The sequence below is a fragment of a genome, unplaced genomic scaffold, assembly GCF_019419815.1.
Source record: "Pyrus x bretschneideri cultivar Hongxiangsu unplaced genomic scaffold, Pyrus_bretschneideri_v1 Contig25, whole genome shotgun sequence".
NCBI classification, from domain to species: Eukaryota; Viridiplantae; Streptophyta; class Magnoliopsida; order Rosales; family Rosaceae; genus Pyrus; species Pyrus x bretschneideri.
Window position 1 is genome coordinate 518346 of NW_025999557.1, and position 22888 is coordinate 541233.

Consider the following 22888-nt stretch of genomic DNA (forward strand, 5'->3'; position numbering starts at 1 on the left):
AAGAAGAAAAAAGGGATGTTGACTGCAACATAAGAAAAAATTATATATATATATATATATATATAAAGGATTTGAATGGTGCAGAATGGTGCATGACACCATTTAGTCAAAATGATATAAATGGTTTCTGTTGGTGCATGGCACCATGCTACAGAAATAAGAAAAGTAAAATTTGAATAAGTACTGACAAAAGAAAGAAAAATAATAAATAAAAGGAGGTATGATACTTCTTGTTATTTATGTGAATTTGTGTTAGTTTAAAACCCTTTCACAAGTTCTATTTACTTTAAAGTAATTTATTTATCATGGACGGTTTTACCGCCTACTGCTTTAAGTTTTGATTTATGTGAATGGTGCTGAATTAAAGCCCTTGTCACAAGCTTTATTTACTTAAATGCAATTTATTCATTATGGCTGGAATTACCGTCTATTGCTTTAATTTATTTATTGTACTTCTTTTTGTTACGATGAGTACATACTGGACCCGAAGTTCCTTGATCAGATCAGAACCTGCAGTTTCTTGATCCTCATCAAATAAAAATGATTGGACCTGAAGTTCCATCAAATAAAAAGATAGGGCATGAAGTCCCTTGATCCTCAAGATTAGGACATAAAGTTCCTTGATAAGTATCTTAAGTTTGAAGTGCCGCAGTGCCTCAACTTAATTGCAATAAAAGCCATAAGAGTCTCGGTCTGTAAGACTATTAAATAAGGACCAGAAGTTCCTTATGTCCATACTCAAAAATGGTTTAGCAGAAGCATTTATTAAGCGGATGAAATTAATTACCCGCGTTCTGCTGATGAAAATGAAATTGTCAAAGTTTCTACATGGGACATGTCATTTTACATGATGCATTATTAATTTGGTTGAGACCTGTTGACAACCATCAATACTTCTCAGTACAACTCGTGTTTGGGAACCAGCCAAACATTATATATTTACGAGTTTTTGGTTGTGTTATTTATGTGCCTATTGCACTGCCACAACATACTGAAATGAAGCATCATTACGGATTAGGCATTGATGTTAAATATCATCTATCATTCAATATTTAAAACCCTTGATTGGGGATACATTTACCGCGTGGTTTGCGGACTGTCATTTTGATAAGACAGTTTTCCTGCCGTTAGGGGGAGAAAATAACTTTGTTTCAGAAGAACGATGAGCAAATATCATTCCAGAAGAATGATGAGAAAAAACCGTTCTAGAAGAACGAAGAGAATTTGTCGTATTTTGATTCATGAAGCAATCAATATACAAAACAAAGTGAGAATAATTGAATGATGCAACGATATGCAAATCAAATGCCAGATGCATTTAATGATGCAACGAAAATGATAAAATCACATATACTTGCTGCAAGTGTGCCTACAAGAATTAATGTCCCTATTGGACAAAATAATATGGCAGCAAATGATTTATCTGTTGCACGCCTGAAGCGTGGCAGATCCTCAAACTCAAAAGGTTCAGTCCTTCGAAAGAAGAAGAATATGGCACTACTGAACTATTGCATAACTGTCACATGCCAAACGCATAACAGTTGTTGCAAGGATACTTGTCCCGAAAAGGTCACTCCGCGGACATGGGAATATTGATGTCTCATGCATGAAGCATGATAGATATATAGGTTCCAATGACTCAACTCCCGAAGTGGAGATTAAAAATCCAAGCTCTATAACGCTCAAGAGGAGGTTATGATCTGTATTCTCTAAATTATAACTATCCTGGAAGAGATAGTGTAATGCCTTTGAAGAGGCAAAGGATATCCCAAAAGAAATGAAAAGCTTTTATGCATGCGCATGCACATGAGAATATGGGATCACATATTGATGATAACCAATGGTAATTTTGGTTTTTACAAGTAGCTACTAAATTCATCAATGAGCTGTGGTGATATTGAGTCCCGTTCTTTTTCCATCAACAAAATTATGGGCTAAAAATGGATAAAGGCAAATCCATTACAATTTTGTAAGACCGTGGAAAAATAGACCTATATACTTGGATACAATACAAATAGCCAAAAGATGTTGAACCTAGAAGGTTACATATAGGCATTTGTAATACTGTGAAATACACTCACATGATATGACACAAGGTTGTAAAAGAGTTCATATGAATGGAGAATTATATACGAAGGGTTATGAGTCGCCCACATCATATCTCCATGAGTAAATCCCTCAAATATACATGGAAGCAAATTGCTCTGTATAAATTCTAAAGGAAAATGTGTCATGAAGTGTAGAAAATCCCTGAAGGATTCAAATTGCTTGAAGAAAACCCCATAAGGGTAAAGCATAAAATATGTACTCAATACCAATGGATGGTATAAATTGCCTTAGTGAGTATTTTCATTATGGTATTGTTGCAACATACTAAAATCTCTTGCAAGAGTTGATGATATTAAATTGGGACTCCTGAAGAGTCAAGAAAGAGTATAAAGTGTTGAGAGAAATATTGTCTCGAACTGCAGAATCGAACAATATGCCAACACGAATCTTATCCACGATGTTTATGACATTAAGAATCGTATGGATTAAAGATTATGAGTTGAATACTCAAATGATTTAGACACTAAGAATAATCATTTATCTTCGTGAGGGTAAAGATAAATTGATATTTGGTCCAGAAGTACCACATCTTAGTGCAATATATGCTTTATTGTATTTAACACAATACACTGAATGAAATAAAGCTTATATATTAATATCTCCGAGAAATTACATACACATGAGTTAAAACAAACAAACAGAAGGGAACCTTCACAAAGGTTACTCATGTGAAGCCTCAGTACTCGGAAGTACCCCAGAAGGGGAAAACACCAGAAGTTGATTATTTGGAGTCTCAATACTTGGTGGAACTCCAGACAACTAAGACAATGGATGTCTTTAGAATAAAGACTCGAACCCCCGATTGTCATTTTGAGTCCGACCTTCGGATTCTAGTAGCTGGTCGAGCTTTCTTTTCATGCTCGTAGAGTAATTATTTGTAAGCATGTGTAACACTCTATTCTCATGCTTGAGCCCTCTAATCTCTTTTTTAAGACTTGCCACCTCAGCCATTAATGATTCAACTTGGTGAGTTCGAGCAAGTAGGCGCTGTCCCATATTGGATACAGAGCCCGCACATTGAACACTGAGAGCCAACGAGTCTTGAACAGCCGCCTCATCAGACCGGTTTGAAAGGATTCTGTTGTCCTTTGGAGTGAGAAGATTTCTGGCTACCACTGTAGCAGTTATGTTATTCTTCATCACAGAGTCCCCAACCGTAAGAGGACCATTAGAAGTTGAGAAGGACGGGCGCCATATGTTATCCTGACGCTGCTCGTCTGTATCAATCCTGAGACTCAAATCTAAACAAATGTTAGATGGGCAAGCCATTTTCAGAAATGATGAAGGAAGTCAAATAAAATCTCAGAAGTGCAAGAAAGGGAAATTTCTGCAGGCAACAATTTTCTGAGTGTTACTGAACAAAATTGATATCTCTATAAAAGGAGGGACAACAGGACCACTTATTCAAAAATTGAAGAGACACCGATTTTCGAATCTCAAAAGCTGGATTTCCCTGCATGACGTCTGTCAACATTTCTCAGACGCAATCTCAGCTCTTGGATATCACGTGCAACTTTGTCAAAGATTTCTGATAAAGTTGAAAACGCGTGAATCTTACTGTTCTAATTACACCACAGTTGCTGACAAGAGTAAAGGCACAGCTTTACTACCTGCTATTGGAAAATCAATATATATGTCAACCTTTGTCTTCCACGGCAAGGCAGAACTGAAAAATATCTAACTCTTCCTCATCTCCGAGAATGCATCTTTCACAAAGTATCTCGAAATACTCAGTTTTCTTCCTCTCTGAGAATACCTCTACAAACAAGTCACACCAGAGTAAGAGTATCTCATATCATCAGGGACGAGAGCAAGAGTATCTCATATCATGCAATCTCCCTGTCCTTTCCTTTGTCCTTGTTCTTACCTGCCAAGACAAGGATAAAGAAAGCAATATGTCGGAACCTCCACTCAAACTTGCGCTGCCACCAAGAAGTGATGGTCCATTCAAATACAAGGTTTGCATTCCACTCCTGTATCAGATGACAAATACTACAAGAGAAGATGCCAAACCTGCATAAGGAAAATATCACTTCTGCAAGGAGAGCAAGTAAGGCAAGTGAAAATGATACATTGAAGCATGTGGAGACAAGCACAACAAACACATTTCAGTTCATCCCCGACAAAGTCTAAGATCATTTGTCACATGAAGCTCCTCATGATCCAATTTCATTCAAGATCAAGTGTAGACGGCCTTTGAAGAAATCACAAGTCCGATTCAAGATCAAGTGTCCACCACCCTTGAATCAAATTCAGCTCCAGATAAAATAGGTAAATTCAGACCTTTGGAGGAAGTCTAGCAGAAAGGCCCTCCAACCCAGTTCAAGAACAAGTCTGTGGAAAGTTAACAACAAGTGAAACACCTCATTCGGCAACTATCACCGCTAAAAGACTAAAGCAGCAGGATCAATGATCAGCTTAAATAATTTGAAATCAGGGGGAGATACTCATCAAGGGGGAGCATCCAAAATAGATCAAGATCTTAACGAGGCAACTCATGTTGATATGTGGGCATCCAAGGGGGAGTGTTGAAAATACTAGTGGGTAATGAATGCCCACAGTATTGAATACCTGCCACAACATTGAAAACGTTGCCAAAGGGTTGAAAACCTTGGCAAAATATTGATATGTGGAGATCATTTGTCAAAGATGTGTGCTTGGAGTTGCTCTATAAATAGAGCACTCCGTATGCTTCGAAAGGAGAGCAAAAAAAGAAAAAAAGGAAAGAGAGGAAGAGAAGAGGAGAGAATACATAGAGTTATCTTTGTACTCCTATTTATAATAAAAGCATCATTGCTGCCCGAGGACGTACTCCAGTCACACTGACTGTAGAGGAACCTCGTAAATTTTGTGTTTTGTTTTATTTATTCCACTGTACACACATCGTCAATTTTACAACAAAACTATAAATTTTTTGACACCAAAGACTTTTTACATGATTTTTTTAACTTTGGGACCTGTTTTCTTATTTCTTTTTCAGTCTTGTTCTCTTTTTTTTTCTGTCCAAAATATTATTTTTCTCATTTAATAATCTTATTCTACATTACTTTCACCCCCAAATAAATACAAAGTGGGACAACCCTATTTTCGACCCAGCCGTTCTCTCTCTCTCTCTCTCTCTCTCTCTCTCTCTCTCTCTCTCTCTCTCTCTCCTCCTTGAGCTTAACTCCTCGCCTCCTCCCTAACCCTAGCTCCCTAACCTTTTCGATGGGATCGACGGCTCAGTGTGGGATTTGGTGAGGGGAAGGCATGCGGCTGATAGAGAGTAAGAGAGATAGTGGGCGAGGGAGAGAGAAAGATAGGCATTCGATGAAGGGAAGGCATGCGGTTTGTCGAGAGGGCGGAGGGAGGGAGGAGAAGACGAAAATCAACTGCAAGAAGTTCATGGATAGGGTCTCAGCAATGAAGACCCTTCGGCAGTAGATTCAAGTCAATCTTGGTTTTCTGGCCGATTTGGAGTAGGTTTACACTAAAATTGAGAAAACACATATGAACGAAAAGGCTCGAGGATGTACGACAACTTGGAAAAGGTAACTCTCGAAGATGTCAGGTTTGAGAAGGTAAAAGGTAAAGTTTCGTACTTTAGTGTTTGATCCTGAAATTAATTTGTGTGTGAGTTCTGATCTCTGTAATTTTGTGTAAAATTCAATGACTTTACCTTTTCTAATGCCTTATTATTTTCTATTTTCTTTTTTTTTTCTTTGAGCTTCTGCTTTTTGGGCATTTTGGGTTCTATTTTTCGATTTCACAGTCGACTAGAAATATTAAGGGGAGGGAGAGAGAAATTGCTCTGTTATAACTACACTTCTATATTTCCTACGGGTTGGTATATTTGATAATTAGAAATGATAGCTTTACTTGATTGATGTTTTATTTTTCTGTATTCAATTTAGGGTACTATGAATTAGGACTCGACAATCCACCATAAGCTGCCAAGTTCTACAACTGTTGTGGGGCTGCACGACCAGTTTCCATGTTTCGTATGATGACGATTGATCCATGTAATATCTCTCTTTTAAGTTTCATCATTTCATTCAGTCTTGCTCCTGCACTCTAACCAAGCTTCTGTATCTCCAATAATTTCATCTCTTTTATATAAAAATGAAGTTGATGCGTAATTGGGTTTTTTTTCTCTTTAGTTATGTTTTTTTTTTCATTATCGAATTAATCTTTCCTGCTGTTGTTTATATAATTCTGAGGGAAGAGAGTTAATGGAATGGGGGTAACAAAAGAGGGGAAGGAAAGGGAAAGATGAGTGCACAGGTTGGCCTGTGTTTTTTTTAATTGGTTTAAGATTTTGTTTACGTTTGGGGTTCTTTTGCCCTAACACAATTTTGAATTCATATAGAATTTTGTTTATGTTTGGGGTTGTCATGTTCGTGTATTTAATTTGGTGTTTGGTAGTTTACGTCACAGTTGTCGTCGGTTTTCTTAAAGGATAAATCCAAGCGATAATGCCCTTTCTGATGTATGTGCAAATGTGAACACTTTGTAGTCATCAATTCTTCGTTGTGTTTATGTATTCTTTGAGTTGGTTGATACAATTAAATTTATCTCTGAATCAGTTTTGATAAATGTTTGCTAGACGCTCTAAGTGCTAGAGGAAAAATGAGAGTACTATAGAAGGCTGCTGCAAAAGGGTAAGAATAGCTACTGAGAGCTACTACAATTTTTGTTAATTAAGGGTCGACAACTTACTTTGGCATTTGTAATCATCAATTCTTGACTCGAGCATTACGTATGAAGAATGGAGTTGTATAACTTTTCGAGTTAACATTTTGAGAAATAGCTTTAAATTTTTGTTTTCATTTTGCTGATTTTCGAAGTGGTTGTAGGAAGCAGTTCTTTTGAACCAGATTAATTGTTTCACTGATTGCTTGTTGATTGTGTTTTTGAATTTTGGGAGTCAATCTTAAAATGTAGTGGCCTTTTAAGAGATTCGGGGTTTTTCCAAATCTGAATTTGGTACGTGTGTGTGTTGTGCTGAGGTTGAATTTGAATTTTGCTCATTGGTTTCTTATCGGCTCACTTCACCCATCTCTTGGTTATTTGAATTCTTTAGAGATGCTTGTATTGATTTGTGATTTTGTTGGATTTACTCTGGTGAAATTTGTTCATCTGCACTGGCTGATTTTAGGCCACGACTCCATTCTTGTTTATTATTAAGTCTTAATGGTATAGGGTATATGTAAATGAATTCAATTAGAACTCACTTTTTAATTTTCTGTTTTGTAGCTGCCTTGATCATTAGTTGGTGATGTTTGGGAGATTGAGAGTAGGATAGGATAATTTGTTCATCTGCGCTGGCACTGACTTCTATCCATTTTGAGAGGAAAGCAGATTTGGGTTCCAACTAATCCTCGAGGGACTGAAAGCCTAGCGCCTGGTATCATTGCATCTGAGTCGGATTTCTATCTTCGACGACTATGAGGTCTGCCCAGTGAGGTGTGCATCTACTACTCTTAACTTTAGTATGAATAACACGTCCTGTTTTGTTTAAGAATTGGATTATTTTTTCAAACCTGTTCACTAATCTTAGCCTTTTCTTTTTGAGGTGGAACTTGTAGGACTTACTTGTCAAGCCAAAGTATCTTGTAACCTTTACCCTAGGTTGTGCTCAGAAAAATAACGTTGATGCAGCAGTTAAATGGGTCAGTTCTCTCAACAATAGCGAAGTTCACTTGTAAGATTGGCATGACATGTTTAAGCTCTTTGGAAACAAAGTGTTCAAACACTTTTCAAAGTTTGAGTCCCAACATTTGTTCAAAATTGTATAAAAGATAAGTTATGCAAATTTGTAGTATATTCTTATATCAAAGATATTACAATTTGTTTCCTCACCAAAAACAAAAGAAAAATATTATATTCAAATCTGGATGCCCCCAGGGGCATCCTTTTTTTTTTAATATTATTTTTGAACTTTGCCACCAATGTGAATTAGGGTGGCATTGTTAGTCTCAAATCTAGCCACTAATAAGAGGACAATGAGAATTTTAGAAATAATTATAAAATATAAAACAGTTGTACTATTCACATACCCACCAATGCAATATTGGTAGCCATTGTTACAATAGAGTCCTCTACATATGCCACACTCTCTAGTTTAGTGGGTGCTTGGTGGCCATAGAGGTTTGCCACCAATTTGAGTGGCAACACTTGACAATAGCCACCAAATGAAAAGGGTGGCTTATAGCCAAATTTCTAGTAGTGTAAAGTGGCATTGAAACTTTGAAACTTTGCTCGAACCACCAAAAATCTGTTACTGACAACCATCCAGTCCGTCCACTTGACCTCGCCCGAGACCCAAGCCCCATGGTAATTTACTTTGTCAAATCTATATGGCCACGACGTTGCCAATATTGGAAAGAGAACGGTGCTCTCCACCATGGTAGGCTCTTGCGGAAGACGACAGTCCAACCAAAAATGATGATTACACGCCTTGTACAATATTTTCGCGTAGACCCATGCATGCCTCATAAATCCAACACACAATTACGACAAATCGGGCAAGTTAGGCTCTTCTTCAACCAAGTGTTCATGCAGTTGGAGTGGAACGTATGATTGCATGAGGGAAAAACTTGACACAATTGATCGGTCTCAAAATCCTCCATGCAAATAACACAATCTTTACAATTAATTTTAATTTCTTGGCTTCCATAAGCTATAGCTGGTGGCATTTTGCTCTCCATAACTTGTTCCCTTTCTCGCTGCTGCCTCTCGTCCCTTCTCTCCTCCAAAACATCAACAATCGAGTCCAAAATTTCCAAAACCCTGAAATTATGCAGGAGGGTTGCTTGATAAAATGTAGCTTGGTCATTCCATTCTGAACTGTTGTCTGGTCGAAACAGTCGTTGTTGATCCCCGGCTTCAGTATCAGGGTTACTACTCCTCTCGTAAGAGGGCGTCTGGATGAACTCGCAGATGACGTAAAAGAGGGCGATGACAATCAACGTAAGTATGATGGAGAACGCTATGATGCAGACGTATACGAAAATTATCGTGCTGATGAAAGAAAGAAGAGAAAAAACTGGAGGTGGGATGACAAGCTTAAGGGCTTCAAACATGTTCATGGTGACGAAGAATGAGAATGCTAACGTTATGATCAACGAAGGCTTGGGAATCCGACATGGATGCGCATGCTTTGCTTGGTATTTGTCTATGAAGAAGTTGTTGAACGGAAAAACTGTTAGACTCATATTCGAGATTTTTGCCGTTCAAATTAACAAACATTTTCAAGAAGATCTAGAGGTTGATGACATAAATATGAAAATCTGGTTCTACGCTTTCCTGGAGTGGTTTTAATTGTTTTATCCTTGTTACATGTATAGACGTTGGAGTCTTGGAGATCGTTAAATTTGTTGTTCGGGTAGAGTTTTCCTTTTTTTTTTTTTTTTTTTTTTTTTTGGAGTTCTTAGGTACGGTTAATTTCTAGGAGTTTTAACAAAACACTCTTGATACTATTCACTTTTAACGAAAAACCACATTTTTACCTTTCTATGGTACTATATATTCACTACATCTTTATTTATCAATTTTCATTAAAACTAAAAATTTTTTAAACTTTTCGATAATTTTCCTTAATTTCTATGTTAATTACCAGACATAAAAAAAGCCATTTTGGGACCTTATTTTATTTTATTGAAAGGTGGTATTCTAAAATACTAAATAAATTATGAGGAGGACGATGCAAACGTGAGTTTAGAAACTTTACAATTCTATTTACCCCAAATTGGTAGGATTAGGGCCTCGATCCCTAGCTAGATGATGATAAGGATAAAGAACGGTCACGATCCACTTACTATTAACCAAATTTTGCCAAAACATTATAATCGGAACCATCAATTCTCTTTATTATTATAAAAATGATCTTTAGATGATGACAAAGAGAAAAAACATGTTCAATTATTATGTTGGGACAATAAAAGTTCGTTAATCGTAAGGAAAAGGGGGATTCAAATATGGAACCCTGAGTGCAAGAGCATATACTCTTAACCAACTAAGTTACAAGAAAAAATCTTGAAAACTTTGAGTTTTAACAATAAGGACAAAATAAAGGGTAAAATGAATAGTACCAGGATTGACTTTTTAGTGTAAAAATATGATTTTTCGTCAAAGTGAACAGTACACATACTGATTTAGTATAACATGCTTGCACATGTAATTATTCTATAATTTTCTTTTCTTCACATAATATTAGTTAAACTGGTTTATCATGCGAAAATTCAATTTACTCGTGTTAGAAACTAACACACCATGCATATAAGCATATTAATTAATTGTGTTAACGTTCTTAACGAATACCATAATCCTAAAATTGAAAATAAATAAATAAATATGTTTTATCTTGATTGGTTCTATCATCGGGATTTTTTTTTTTTTTTTTGTGATGAAAACCTTACACATGTCTTATTGTTCATGTGGTAAGATTAGTGGTGCAATCAGAATTTTATAATAATGGAGTCATGATGAATAAACTTTCCCTTAAAAAAAAAAAAAAAAAAAAAACCTTAATGAATTAACCTGCTTATAGTTATAAGTATAAAAACATGTACCACTTAGTACTATGGTCTAGTGTTATTCCTCTTCACTTGTAAGTGAAAGGTCTTAGGTTTGAATCTCGTTAATGACTAGTTCGCAACCAATTCGTTTCCCTACCTATTATAAATCTATCGTTGTACTAAAAAAGTATAAATACATGTGATCAGTAGCTATGAGTCTTAGAAGAATATCAGAAGGCTCACATAGTATATCTTATGAGAGATTTTTCAGTGTGATCGGCACACGGGATGGTACACCATGTGCCACTATACAAATGGTGGGATGTTTGTGTTAAAAAATTAATAACTTAAAAAATAAAATTTCCCACCACTTATATAAAAACACGTGGTGTACCACCCATGTTTCCGTCACAATGAAAAATTTCTCATATCTTACAATACTCAATTATTAGTTCTATTCAATCAATTGAAAAGAAACCTAAAACCCCATCATTAATACTACATTTAATAATGATTGTATGAAATCTTAGATTTAACAATAAGATAGTTGTCTGAAACAATTAATGAGAGACGTAATTAAGTGAATTCTATAATATTCTAGTTCGCAAGTGAAGGATGAACATATGTAGTGCACAAAGTGGTCAAACAAAGACCAGCCCACATGAATGAGGAAGTAAAATTTGTATCGTCACTTAGTAATACGGTCTAGTGGCATTCCTCTTCACTTGTAAGTGAGAAGTCTTAGGTTTGATTTTTGCCAAAGATGAATTTGAACCATATTATTGTTGAAATCCCACATCAGCTAGAGAAATAATGAAAGAAGAGTTTAAATATCTTAATCCCACTCTGACTAATATCAAAGCCTTTTGTAATAAAACCTCACACCTGAGGGACTATGCAGGTGGTAATTAATAAGTTAGAGTCAATATCAGTGTTCTTGGAAGTGGGCATTTGGCCCGTCTCCCTAATAATTCTACATGGTATCAGAGTCAGGGAGGGGGCTCGTATTGTCACGTGGTGGGTGAGTCCCCTTTGCCCCGTGCAAAGATGGTGAGTCCTTTGGCCCCACGTGTAGGGTGAGTCCTTTTGGCTCCACATGGTTGCCGATGTATGGATCTCCCACATGTGACCCACTATTTGGATCCCACGTAACGAGGCGTGTTGAAATCTCACATCTGCTATAGAAATAAAGAAATAAGAGTTTAAATATCTTAATCCCACTCTAACTAATACCGAGGCATTTTGTAATTAAACCTCACATCTGAGTGACTGTGCAAGTAGTAATTAACAAGTTGAGGACAATATCGGTGTTGTTGGAAGTGGGCCTTTAGCCCGTCTCTCCGATAATTCTACAATTATTACTAGCCTATAATAAGGCATAGTTCACCTCCCCCCCTCCCCATACCTTAGTGTAGATAATATCATTGTTTCATAAAATAAAATTAAAGAAAATTGTACCACCAGTCTAAATGATAAAGCTAAATTCCAATTGAATGGTATGCAAAATATCTAGCACCGCTCCAACTACACCATCAAATTTATTCTTTTTTGAACAAATTATAAGGTTAAGACAAAAAATACGAGGAACATTGGGTTATTGGAGTCGTGAGCATCATTGCCCTTAGTGTAGCTCTGCTACTAAGATGCAAGTTGACCGATATTATAAGTATAATTAGTAATAAATCGCCTGCCTATCTTTATGAAATCTTGACCTAATATTAGAGGGGGTTGTTTGATTTGGCTTGTAACGAGCCCTATAATCCATGAGCCTTAACCCCTAGTTATCCTCCTCAAGGATATAATAACTTAGGAAGTAAAATATAATTCTTATAATTTTTTCCATTTTCATAATATGATGCCATGGTCGATATTTTGCGAGGCTTAGCATGACATTGGCATGCCATGGTCGACATTTTGTAAGGGTTTGCATGCCATGATGGACATTTTGCAAGGCATGGCATGTCAAGCCTCATGCCATGGTCGACATTTTGCTAGGCTTGGCATGACAAATGTCATGCCATGATGGACATTTTGTGAGGTTTGGCATGCCATGGTATAAAATTACATGATTGATATTTTGTGAGTCTTGGCTTGTCATTGGCATGTCAAAGACAAATCATGACACGCATTATGCTGACACTTTGCAAGTCTTGGCACGTCGCGACATACATTTTCCCGACATTACAAAGTCCAAGTCTCAACATGAGTTGGAAAAAGACATGCAGAGCTAGAAAATTTTTCTTGGGTGGGCTAGCTAAAATTATTAGCATGTAATCATATGATATTTCTTTTATCTACATAAAATTATATAATAATCTACATAAAAGTAAGAACATGAAGTACTAATCCAAATGAGTTTATTAATTACTTTCCAACTAATTTTTACACAAATAAAACATGCATACAAAAAACTGAAAAAACAATAGAAGGAGAACAAATATTATCACTTTTGTTGATAACAAGTACCCAAAAGAAAAAAAAGGTTAGGGGATACCAATTCAAGTTGTGTTGTAGATATCTGTAATGGAATTGAAATCTTTTGTTATTATCAGAATTGATATTGTCGTTGAGCCCTTTTTTATTAGTTACAAATACAAGAACCATGAAACATGGATTATTCCCAAAATCTTTGACCTTAATAGACAAATTCAAGGACTAAAAAAAAATAAAAAATTAACCTAACAATTGAATCAAGAAATAAGTTAAATGAAGAGATGAAAAGCATACTTGGTGTTGAATTTCATTAGAAAATAATTTGATGGTGATTCATAGTTTTTCTTTTCTTGGGAAAGCAACGCAGCTTTGTTGAGTAGGGTAGAGGGTTTTTTTTTGTTTTGAACGAATATGCATGGTAAAAAGCATGGAGAGTAGGAGAGGCCTAATTATGTATTAATTTACCATTTTTACTTTTGGCCTAAAAATAATATATAAGGTAATAAAAGTATTATTTGAAAAAAAAAAGTATTATTTATAAATTAAGAAACACATTAACTATTAGTTTTGACAAAATTTGGGTGGGCTATTATACTTACAATAAGCAACAACCTCATATATAAACTATTATAGCTGCAATTTGTTAAAATCCTCCCTTGGCTACAGCCCACTGTTGTGGTGGTTGTAGCTCCGCCAGTGATAATATGTACTTTTTTCTTCTTATTCTTCAACACTACCTCTAAATTTTCTACATCTCATATTTTGTATCCGATATATAACATGTAGGTGTTTCCACTTAAGAACGAAGGTTTATAATTTTTTTGGGAAAGCTTTAGTTTAAGAAAGAGTCGTCTCGTGTCGAGGCCTTGGGAATATAATTAATTTAAATTCGTTATATGGTTGCATACCAAGAATCGAATGTATGAACAAAGTTCCATTTAAACCCCAAAATTAGGGTAATTGCTTGGCTTAAAGTGTTTGCTAAAGTGGTTGCAAACTATTAACATGCCTTACAAAGAATGTTGGTAATTACAGGTGTTTGACAGATTCACAACATACAAATCTTAAAAACTAAAAAAATTAAAAAGATTTAAAAGTATTGGTCATACATCCATGATACAATTTCGACAAACTGGGCAAGTTGGCTTGTTCATCAACCAATGGTCGATGCAATTCGAATGGAACATGTGGTTGCAAAGTGAAAAAATTTGACACGAATCACCATCTGCAAAATCCTCCAAACAAATTGCACATGCAGTACACCTTGATGAACTCGTTGATCTTATTTCACAGCTTCCATAATTCAGTAATGGTGGCAGTTTCTTCAAAGCCCTAAGCCTCGGCCCTCTTCCTTCATCGAAATCCGGCATGACTCTCGTCATCACTCCCAGCCTCTGCGTATTTTGCACTATAGCTATCCGAAAGGGACTCGAATCGAGAATGTCAATTCGAGGCCCGTAAATGATGTCTCCCCCCTCAAGATCATGTTCTGGGATGACTCCTAGGAGCCAGGCAAGGGTCACATTGAGAATGTGGTTGCAAATCAAGAACAACAAGGTGACGATTGAGACGCATGCAATGATCTTAGCTGGAAGCTCTGGAGGATCGGGTTCCGAAACGAAGGCTTCACAAAAGATGTTGTACACGAGGACCATTCGTTGTGTGAACAAACTTTGATTGTCCATTGGGAGGTCATGTGGGGAAGCCATCGGAAAAGTTTGAACTCACGTTTTGTGTGTAGGGGTAGGTCCTTTCCGTCACTGAAGCTACATCCGTCGCCTCACGAGTTCATCAATATTGTGGTTAAACACAATTTTGGAAAATTTGTAGCAGCTTAATATATATGTGGTGCAGCAAAAGGAGTTGCACCAGCATTTGTTTTGGATTCTAATTTTAGAAGAATTGAAGTTAGGCAACTACTTGGAAGCCACTTTATGAAACATTGTTGCACACAACAAACAATGCTCATCTCTTGCAATAACCACCAATCGTACGGTTAGAAGTTAGAGACGTTGTGGTCAAGAATTTTGGGGATGTAGTTAAATTAGGTAATTAATGTTGTTTTATATTCCACACATGTTGACTGGCAAAAAGAATTTGTTTAATTAATGATCATTTTTTTTATTATAGGAAAACTAACGAAAACTTCAAATTTTTTTTTTTAATTTTAATGAAAAATGATAAATAAATTAAGGTGTAGTGAATAGTATCAGAGAAAGGTAAAAATATGATTTTTCGTTAAAAGTGAATAGTACCGAGAGTGTTTTATTAAAACTCCCTCTGTTTTTTTGGTAATAATATGTGTGGAATGGTTGTGTGTGTTTGACAAGGTGATGCCCTACTGATCAAGAACTTGTGACGTGCTTAATTTGACTTCAAGTGAATTTCTTATTTGTAATTACTTGCCTTGCATCACAAAACCAAGAGTTGTCTTGAATTATGACATTGTTTTGAAAATTAAACAAGAACATCATGAATAAATTAAGAAACTAATTTTGTATTTAACTTCATGTACAAGCCTTTTTTTTTGGATTGCTACTTAGTACTACGGTCTAGTTGTATTCTTCTTCACTTGTAAGTGAAAGCTCTTAAGTTCGATTTTCGCCAAAAGTGAAATTGAACCACATTATTGCTAGCCCATTGTGAGGCTAAGCAGACCCCCTCTGCCTTAGTGTAGATAATATCGTTTGTTAAAAAAAAATTATTTTTTTTGAGCTGGAAATAAAAGTAATTTAGGCTATATTTAGACAACCTAAGCTCCCTCGATGAGAGATTCTTATGTCTAGAACCCGGGCTATGACAAAGAGAAAGGAGGGTGAGACCAAAGAGTGGAGTTTGGTGAGCCTGAAAATCAGATGCAGTGGAGTAGGCGTAAATTTTTGTCAATGGGTCGTATGATTGAAGTGGTTCGGGCAACGAACGTAAGAATGTCTCCTCTTCAACAACAATTGAGGCCGCCCATCTCGAATGGTTAGTGAGTCGACTCTTTTATCTCGAGTGATACACTACTCATGTCCTATTTCTCGATGTGTACGGAGACGAATTTCCAAGTAGTTTCTAAAAGGGGTCCGGAAAGCTAGACAAAAAGCTATCCCAAAAATTTTAATGCAAATAAAACTAAAACTATGATTTTATTTTATTTCATTTTACTACAACTAAAACTATGAATTTAGTTGAACTATTTCTTCTGTAAAATTAAAGTAATTTTTTTAATAAACAACCTAGTAAGAAACTTTGTTATGACAGTCTATTATTCTAAAGACCGAAAAAATTTACAAAGATATTTCAGCTATGTTTGATCACCAACATATAATTCACCACCACAAGAATCAATGTTTGACCAACATTCTTTGGTCGCCTTTACAAATTCTCATATTTCCGTTAACAGAAATCATTGTTTGACCAGCATTCAAACAAGTAAAAAAGTGCAAAACCCTCCCAAGTTTCCCAAAAAAAAGGCATAAACTCTCACAAGTCACAACCCCGAATTCCTGTACCCGCCGTATCCGCCTCTGCAGTATGGAGGAGCCACCGACACAAAGCTTTTTCTACGAAACCTTACCCGCCCTCTCTCTTCCCACCCTCAACCAATCTCCGCCGCCGCCCGATGACCTCGAGCTCTACTCTGTTTTCTGCAACGAAATAACTCTCTCCACTCCCCAATGCGCTCCGGTCGACACCGCCGCCCCCGATTTCTTCTCCCTCGACGTCGCCGCCGACGAACCTGACCCAATTCTTTCCTCCTCGTCTTCTCTCCGCCTAGCGGAGCCATGGACGCCGCTTCACCAATCCGAGCCGACGACGCCGGCTCTTGAAGTCGAGCCGAAGCTCGAGAGCGGGTGGTTTCGTGGTCATTGTAAATTCAAAAGCCCTATGCTTCAGCTTCATAAAGGTACTTCCTCCACTTTTAACTGCATAGATACGTACACACACACACACACATATATATATATATATATATATTTTTTTTTTTTTCTTTTTTCTTTTACTTGTATTTGAATTCAATGTCTTTCTAGGGGAAAAAATTGTGTAATTGTAATGTGGTGTGTATGTGCAACTTCAAATTTGTGCATGTGTTATGGGTATTGCAGAGATTGTGGATTTTTGTGATTTTCTGTCTCCAACCCCAGAAGAACAAGAGTCACGCAGTGCAGCAGTACAACGTGTCTCTAACCTAATCAAATATATATTTCCTCGATCCAAGGTACTGTTTTTTTCCTACGTATGGGTGAGTGCGAATGTGCAGGTGTGTGATTTTAAGCACGAACAATGATATCGTGATCGTGACATAAGGTTTTTGGCAATATAGTTTGGGTTAATAAAACTAGAATGTATTGATGAGCATTGCCTGTGATAGGTTCAGCCTCAATTTTTTGCTCAATTAAGTATAATTTTATTTCTTCCTTCACAGTTTTGACATAGAAAGTGGACCAAAAGCTGCTGATTTTATTCAGGTTTGTTGCATATTCTAACATCTACTATGCGTTTGAAAGAATATTGTAATTTCTATAGATCAGAGCCTGGCCATGTGCCTTTGAACAGTGTTAACATTGTCGTTTGCAACTTTGTGCTCTTCATTGCATTGATCAAGGTTTAATATGTTTTCAGATGTAGTTACAGTATTTTGAACAATATTTATATAAGCATGTTGATAGTGAAAGAATATTACAGAGGGGTGAAAAGAAGTAATAAATGATAACTTGGTTAACTGTGAATTTGAAATTTAAAATTAATTTTGCTAAGTTAAACGTTGCAATGTCAGAAAATATTGAACAGCTTCCACCTAGTAAAGTGTTGTAGACACTCAAAAGAAAAACAGAAAACCATGTGAGGAGCCAGATGAAATGATATAGATTACATATAAAGCAAGGGACTTTAACTATTTTCAGTTCCCTTTGACACTATCTTGTGGTCTCTTTTCAGGATGCAGTATCTAAGTGGCCTCCTTTGCAGCCTTTATGTTTGATTTTGAAAGTCTTTTTACAACAGAGAGAGCTAAACGAGGTATGACTTTCCAGTCTAACAGATTAAGTTGTCTTTCTTTTTCTTTATTATCTTTCGAGTCAGCCTAATTCAACATTCTGATAACATATGCAGGTATACTCTGGTGGTTAGGTTCCTATGCCCTCCTTACAATGATCATGGCGATGTTGCATGTGAGTGATTCTTAAATATGCATTTTAACATTTGATGACTTCTTGCCTATGTATACACATTTAAATATTTGATGCCATTCTTTCTTGACTATGTCTTGTACTGTATACCTGTAATGCATGGCTCTTGTTTGGTTCTGTAAACTTGCTGCTTCATTGAGTCTTACAGCGGAAAGAAAATGAATCTACATAAGAGTGTGAATGAGATCCAAGGACAAGTTTCTACAATTAGAATGAACTAGATATATTGCTACACAAATATGATCTTTCGTTTGGATGATAGATAAGCAATTAACAACTTCTGTAATTGTGAAATTCAGATAAATGGATCAAATTCCTCATCATTAGTAAAGTCATTAGCCTGATTTACATAATGATTTTATGCTACAGAGCCTCAGGGAATGTCGAGCTATGGAACAAAACTTGGGAGTTCTTTTGGTAAGTTTTTCTAGATCGAGTAGAAGAGAACTTAGGATCTTTATTACTGCTTGGAGTTTCATTGTTTCACAAGTCAATTAACTTGCACTTCATCCTAGCAACCAGGATTTTGTTGTAAACTGTAAACAGGGTTTTGTGGACCATGGAAGTCACCTCATTGTTCTAGTTCTTAGCTTCATTATTAGAGTATAGGATTTGTTTAAAGGATATGAAGAAAAGTCGGTGGGTTGTGACTTATGTCTTCGTTTATCTATTTTGTTATTTAAATAGGTAAACTTCTTTGATTTTTATGGACGCAAATTGAACACTTCAGATGTTGGTGTATCGTGCAACGGAGCAGGCACCTTTTTTAAAAAGAGTGTTAAAGGTTAAAAAATAAATAGCCTTCTTGAGAAAGTGATGATATTCTCTCTGATTTTTAACGTACAATTTGATTATCTACTTTTGGTCAAAGTTTATGTAACTTATGAAATTGGTTTGTCCTCTCTTTGGTTCATAAGCAATGGACGACCTTTTCTTCTTGCCATTGAGGACCCCAGGTTTGTTGGAGACTGGAAAAAAACAAAGAACATAATCAATTATGCTATCTTCGTTCCTTGAAGTGCTGCTTGATTTTCCGTTTCCAGTTAAGTGTATATTTAAGTAATGCTAATCTGATATTCCCAAGCAGGCCTCTGAGATAGTTGACTTAATCCCTATTAACTATTTGCTTGGTTTGGCTCCCTCTCAAGGAAGTTGATTGACATGATGAAAAATAATAAATTTTAGTAGACATGCTGTTTTAGTGAATGACAGTCTTTCGCATCCCTGGGCCCTGTTTCAGAACAGTGTCGGGGATAAAAAAGAACTTAATTCAACAGGAGTGATGATCCATGCCTCCTAAAATTTCTTTCTTTCAGATATAATTGACCAATTTTTATGGTTTGTTATATAGGCGCCAGAAAATGACGTCGGGAAGAGCTCGTTCAACTATTTTCAGGTTGGTTGAATGATCTATGATCTCTCACCCTCCGCAAATCCGCCAAGTACCTTAATTTACATTTTATATAGTTTAATGATGTAAAGTGTATGGATTTGATGGACGAAATGGCTGTTTGGCTTGATTGGTGACTGGCTGTGGCTTAAGTAGTGTTGTTCAGTAGTAATTATCAAATAGATCCTTTGTGTGTGCATGATGTGCGCATGCAGTGACACGTAAAAAGTTCGTATACATTGCTCTTTAGCATTCATGTCTGTCAATACATGTCTGAGATGCCTGACTGCCATATGTATATGGCCTCACACGTGTACTAGTATTTTCATTAGCTTCAACCAGTTAGACTGTCTTGCAGCACTTGCAAATCCAATTCTTATAATTTGCTGATCTTTCTTCTACCTTACTCCACCTCGCATCATTCCGTCCCTCACGTCATTTCTTATATTTGTTGCAGATTAGATCAGCTTTTTCAATGGCTTACACTACATTGACAAACCCTAAGGTCATCATGTGCCTAGGGCCAAACAGGAGCATTCTCGGTACCATAATTAGGCCTGATTCAACATTGGTGGAACGCAAAGGATGGCCTGGAATGGTAACTTTTAATAGCTTGCTTCCTGGAGCAGGCGAGCCAGTTCAGCTAGAGCATGATGCGCAGGAGTTACCGGGCAATTGGCAGTTAGATGATGAAGATGATGCCCTGCCACGGGGACACGATTCTGCTGCAGGTGACAGTGGGCAATCATCAGGAAAGAAGAGGAAAGCTTCATTTAAAGAGAAGTCCAGTAAGGAGGGAAAAGAAAATGGGGAGGTGGGGAAGAAGATCAAATATGAAGAAAATGGCTCAAGGCGAGAGAAGAGCAGGCATGAGGAAAATGGCTCAAGGAAAGACAAGGGGAAAAAGAAGATGTGGAGGCGGAGACATTCCCAAGATAGTGCCAATAGTTTTGGTCCTTATGGTGGTGCATGGACTCGGTAGAATCCTTCTCGTGCTTGTAAGTTGCCATGTTCTTGAGGTGTCTGATTTTCTTTTCCACTGCTAGTGGAGGTCCGATGAGCATTGTCATTCACGGACCAAGGATACTGCACAACATGCTGCTGTTCACTCATAATAGAAATGCAGTACTAAGTTGAGGCTCTGTGCTGACATTGACTGCTCGTTTACTGCATTTACGTGCATAACAGGCGCGTGTTGAGCTAGCGATGAGTTACCGTCGCCTGTATGCAGCACATCAAAACGTGTTCTGCAAGGTGAGACTATTTAACCATTTTTGACTTGGTGCAGTGATCCGAGTGTTCGGCTCGGAAATGTAACAGAAACTTAACTTTATGTTGTTAATTGATTTAGTCACATCGTTCTCGATAGAAAGATAAATTAAACGTCGTTACTTCCTTGCCAACATGCTGTCATCTTCGGCACTAACCCGACTAGGTGACGCGGGTGTGGTGAAATTTTCTGCTTGTAAATTGGAGCCCAAATCTTGGACCTTAGACTTGACTCCTAAATTGCAGCCCAAGCGACTCTTTCTATGTCAACTAGTAGAAGAATGGAGGAGCTTGCTAAAAAAATACAGACTAAAATTGCACGATAAATCTAATTAGCCAAATCATTAGTAACATACTTCATTTTGTCAGTGCAGGATGTTCTTTTTCCCTTCATTCAGGTTTTCTTCCTAGGAAGGTTTTTGTTGAGGCTCATTGTTAGCACCTTTTTCCTTTAATTGTACATTGTTCCCTATTGAAATGAATATCGTACTTGATTTCAAGAAAAAACTTCATTTCTCGACAAATGTGTCACAAGACCAACTTCAGTGCATAAAATCACTACAATTAAGATCAAACTCCATATAGAATGATTACCAACTTAAGCATTTAGAATCAAGTGCACAGTGAGGAGGGATTTTTCAGTGTGCCTGGAATACGGGATGGTACATCATGTGTCATTATATAAGTGGTGAGATATTTGAGTTAAAAAATTAACAATTTGAAAGTAAAACTTTCTCCGCTTATACAATGACACGTGATGTATCATATGTGTTTCAGGCACAATGAAAAATTTCTCCACAGTGAGAGCCGAATCAGATTCAACCCAAATCTTCTTGAACCCCTTAATTGTTTCATTTTGAAAAACAAAAAAATAGTGAAAGAAAAGAAATGAGTAAAAATTTTCATAGGAGAACAAACGAAAAATCTAATTTTTTTTTAGTTTTAATGAAAAATAACAAATAAAGGTGTAGTGAATAGTATCAAGAAAAGATAAAAAGGAAAACTAATGAAAAAAACTTCAAAACTTTGGATTTTAATCAAAAACCATCTACAAACTTTATTTAATGGTAAGGACAATAAAAAGAAAAAGAAAAAAAAAGGCAAAAAAATAAATAAAAAAAAAACTACGAAAGGAAGCACGTGCATATATGTGAATTTGATCAATTCCTAACCAAATCCTCCTCGGATTTTAATCACTCACTCACACCAATCCCTAATTATTAATATAGTCTTATTGATTTGTGTAAATATATTCTTGACTACCTTCATTTTAAATTTCAATTGCCTACAGAATTGCCTCATGCATGTGAAGAGGATGAGGGTCGAGTTGTAATGGAGTTATTTGCTGATAAAAAAAACCCGAAAAATGCTTAAAATTTTCCTGCTCTTTGTACTGAAGACAAGGGGATTGAATTATCAGGGAAGCAGCTGCACTTTAAGGGCTTCACATTTCATCGCATTATTCCTATATAATTTCATGTATCAGGGTGGAGATTTCTCAAGAGGCAATGGGACTGGAGGAGAGTCGATTTATGGGGCGAAATTTGCAGATGAGAGCTTCAACTTGAAGCATATCGGCCCTGGAATATACTCCATGGCAAATTCTAGACCTAATACTAATGGTTCACAGTTCTTCATTTGCACTGCAATGACCCCATGGCTTGAAGGAAAGCACGTTGTGTTCGAAACAATTGTTGATGGATACAGTGTTGTTGAGAAAATGAATGTGGGTTCAAAGAGTGGGACTAAATTTTCATAAACAGTATAGTAAGTTTCATAAACAATGTCGTAAATTTTATAAACAGTGTACCGTGAGTCCACGCGTTAGACTTTTTGTCAATTTTATTAAAATTATGTCTTTTTCATTAAAATTTAAGTTATTTTGTCTTTTTTAATTAAAATTTAAAGATTTTTCATTAAAATTTAAATCTTTTTAATTAAATAAAGTTATAACATGATTTTTTTTTTATTAAAATAAATTTAGCCTAAACTATTTTCATGAAAAATTCCAAGAT

General features: G+C 36.3%; 2 protein-coding genes, 1 long non-coding RNA gene and 1 pseudogene across 3 annotated transcripts; 3 read left to right on the plus strand and 1 right to left on the minus strand.

Moving 5' to 3' along the window:
- Positions 1 to 6711: 6711 nt before the first annotated feature.
- LOC125478632 lies at positions 6712 to 7946 on the plus strand. Its single transcript, XR_007259425.1, has 2 exons — positions 6712 to 6749; positions 7345 to 7946. It is a non-coding gene; the product is annotated as an uncharacterized LOC125478632 (long non-coding RNA).
- Positions 7947 to 8582: 636 nt separating this feature from the next.
- LOC103942574 (putative RING-H2 finger protein ATL19) lies at positions 8583 to 9179 on the minus strand. The gene has a single exon (XM_009352757.3). The coding sequence runs from the start codon at positions 9177 to 9179 to the stop codon at positions 8583 to 8585; it is 597 nt and encodes a 198-aa protein (XP_009351032.2).
- A 7270-nt stretch (positions 9180 to 16449) lies between these two features.
- LOC103942573 lies at positions 16450 to 21007 on the plus strand (annotated as a pseudogene).
- LOC103942571 (peptidyl-prolyl cis-trans isomerase CYP19-3-like) lies at positions 20811 to 22632 on the plus strand. The gene is made up of 2 exons (XM_009352756.2): positions 20811 to 20858; positions 22360 to 22632. The coding sequence occupies exons 1-2, from the start codon at positions 20811 to 20813 to the stop codon at positions 22630 to 22632; spliced, it is 321 nt and encodes a 106-aa protein (XP_009351031.2).
- Positions 22633 to 22888: the final 256 nt, after the last annotated feature.

Coding starts and splice junctions, on each gene's coding strand:
- LOC103942571 (XM_009352756.2), top strand. CDS start 20,811: ATGAGTTACCGTCGCCTGTATGCAGCACATCAAAACGTGTTCTGCAAG. Junction 20,859..22,359: donor ATCAAAACGTGTTCTGCAAG/GTGAGACTATTT, acceptor TTCATGTATCAG/GGTGGAGATTTCTCAAGAGG.
- LOC103942574 (XM_009352757.3), bottom strand. CDS start 9,179: ATGAACATGTTTGAAGCCCTTAAGCTTGTCATCCCACCTCCAGTTTTT.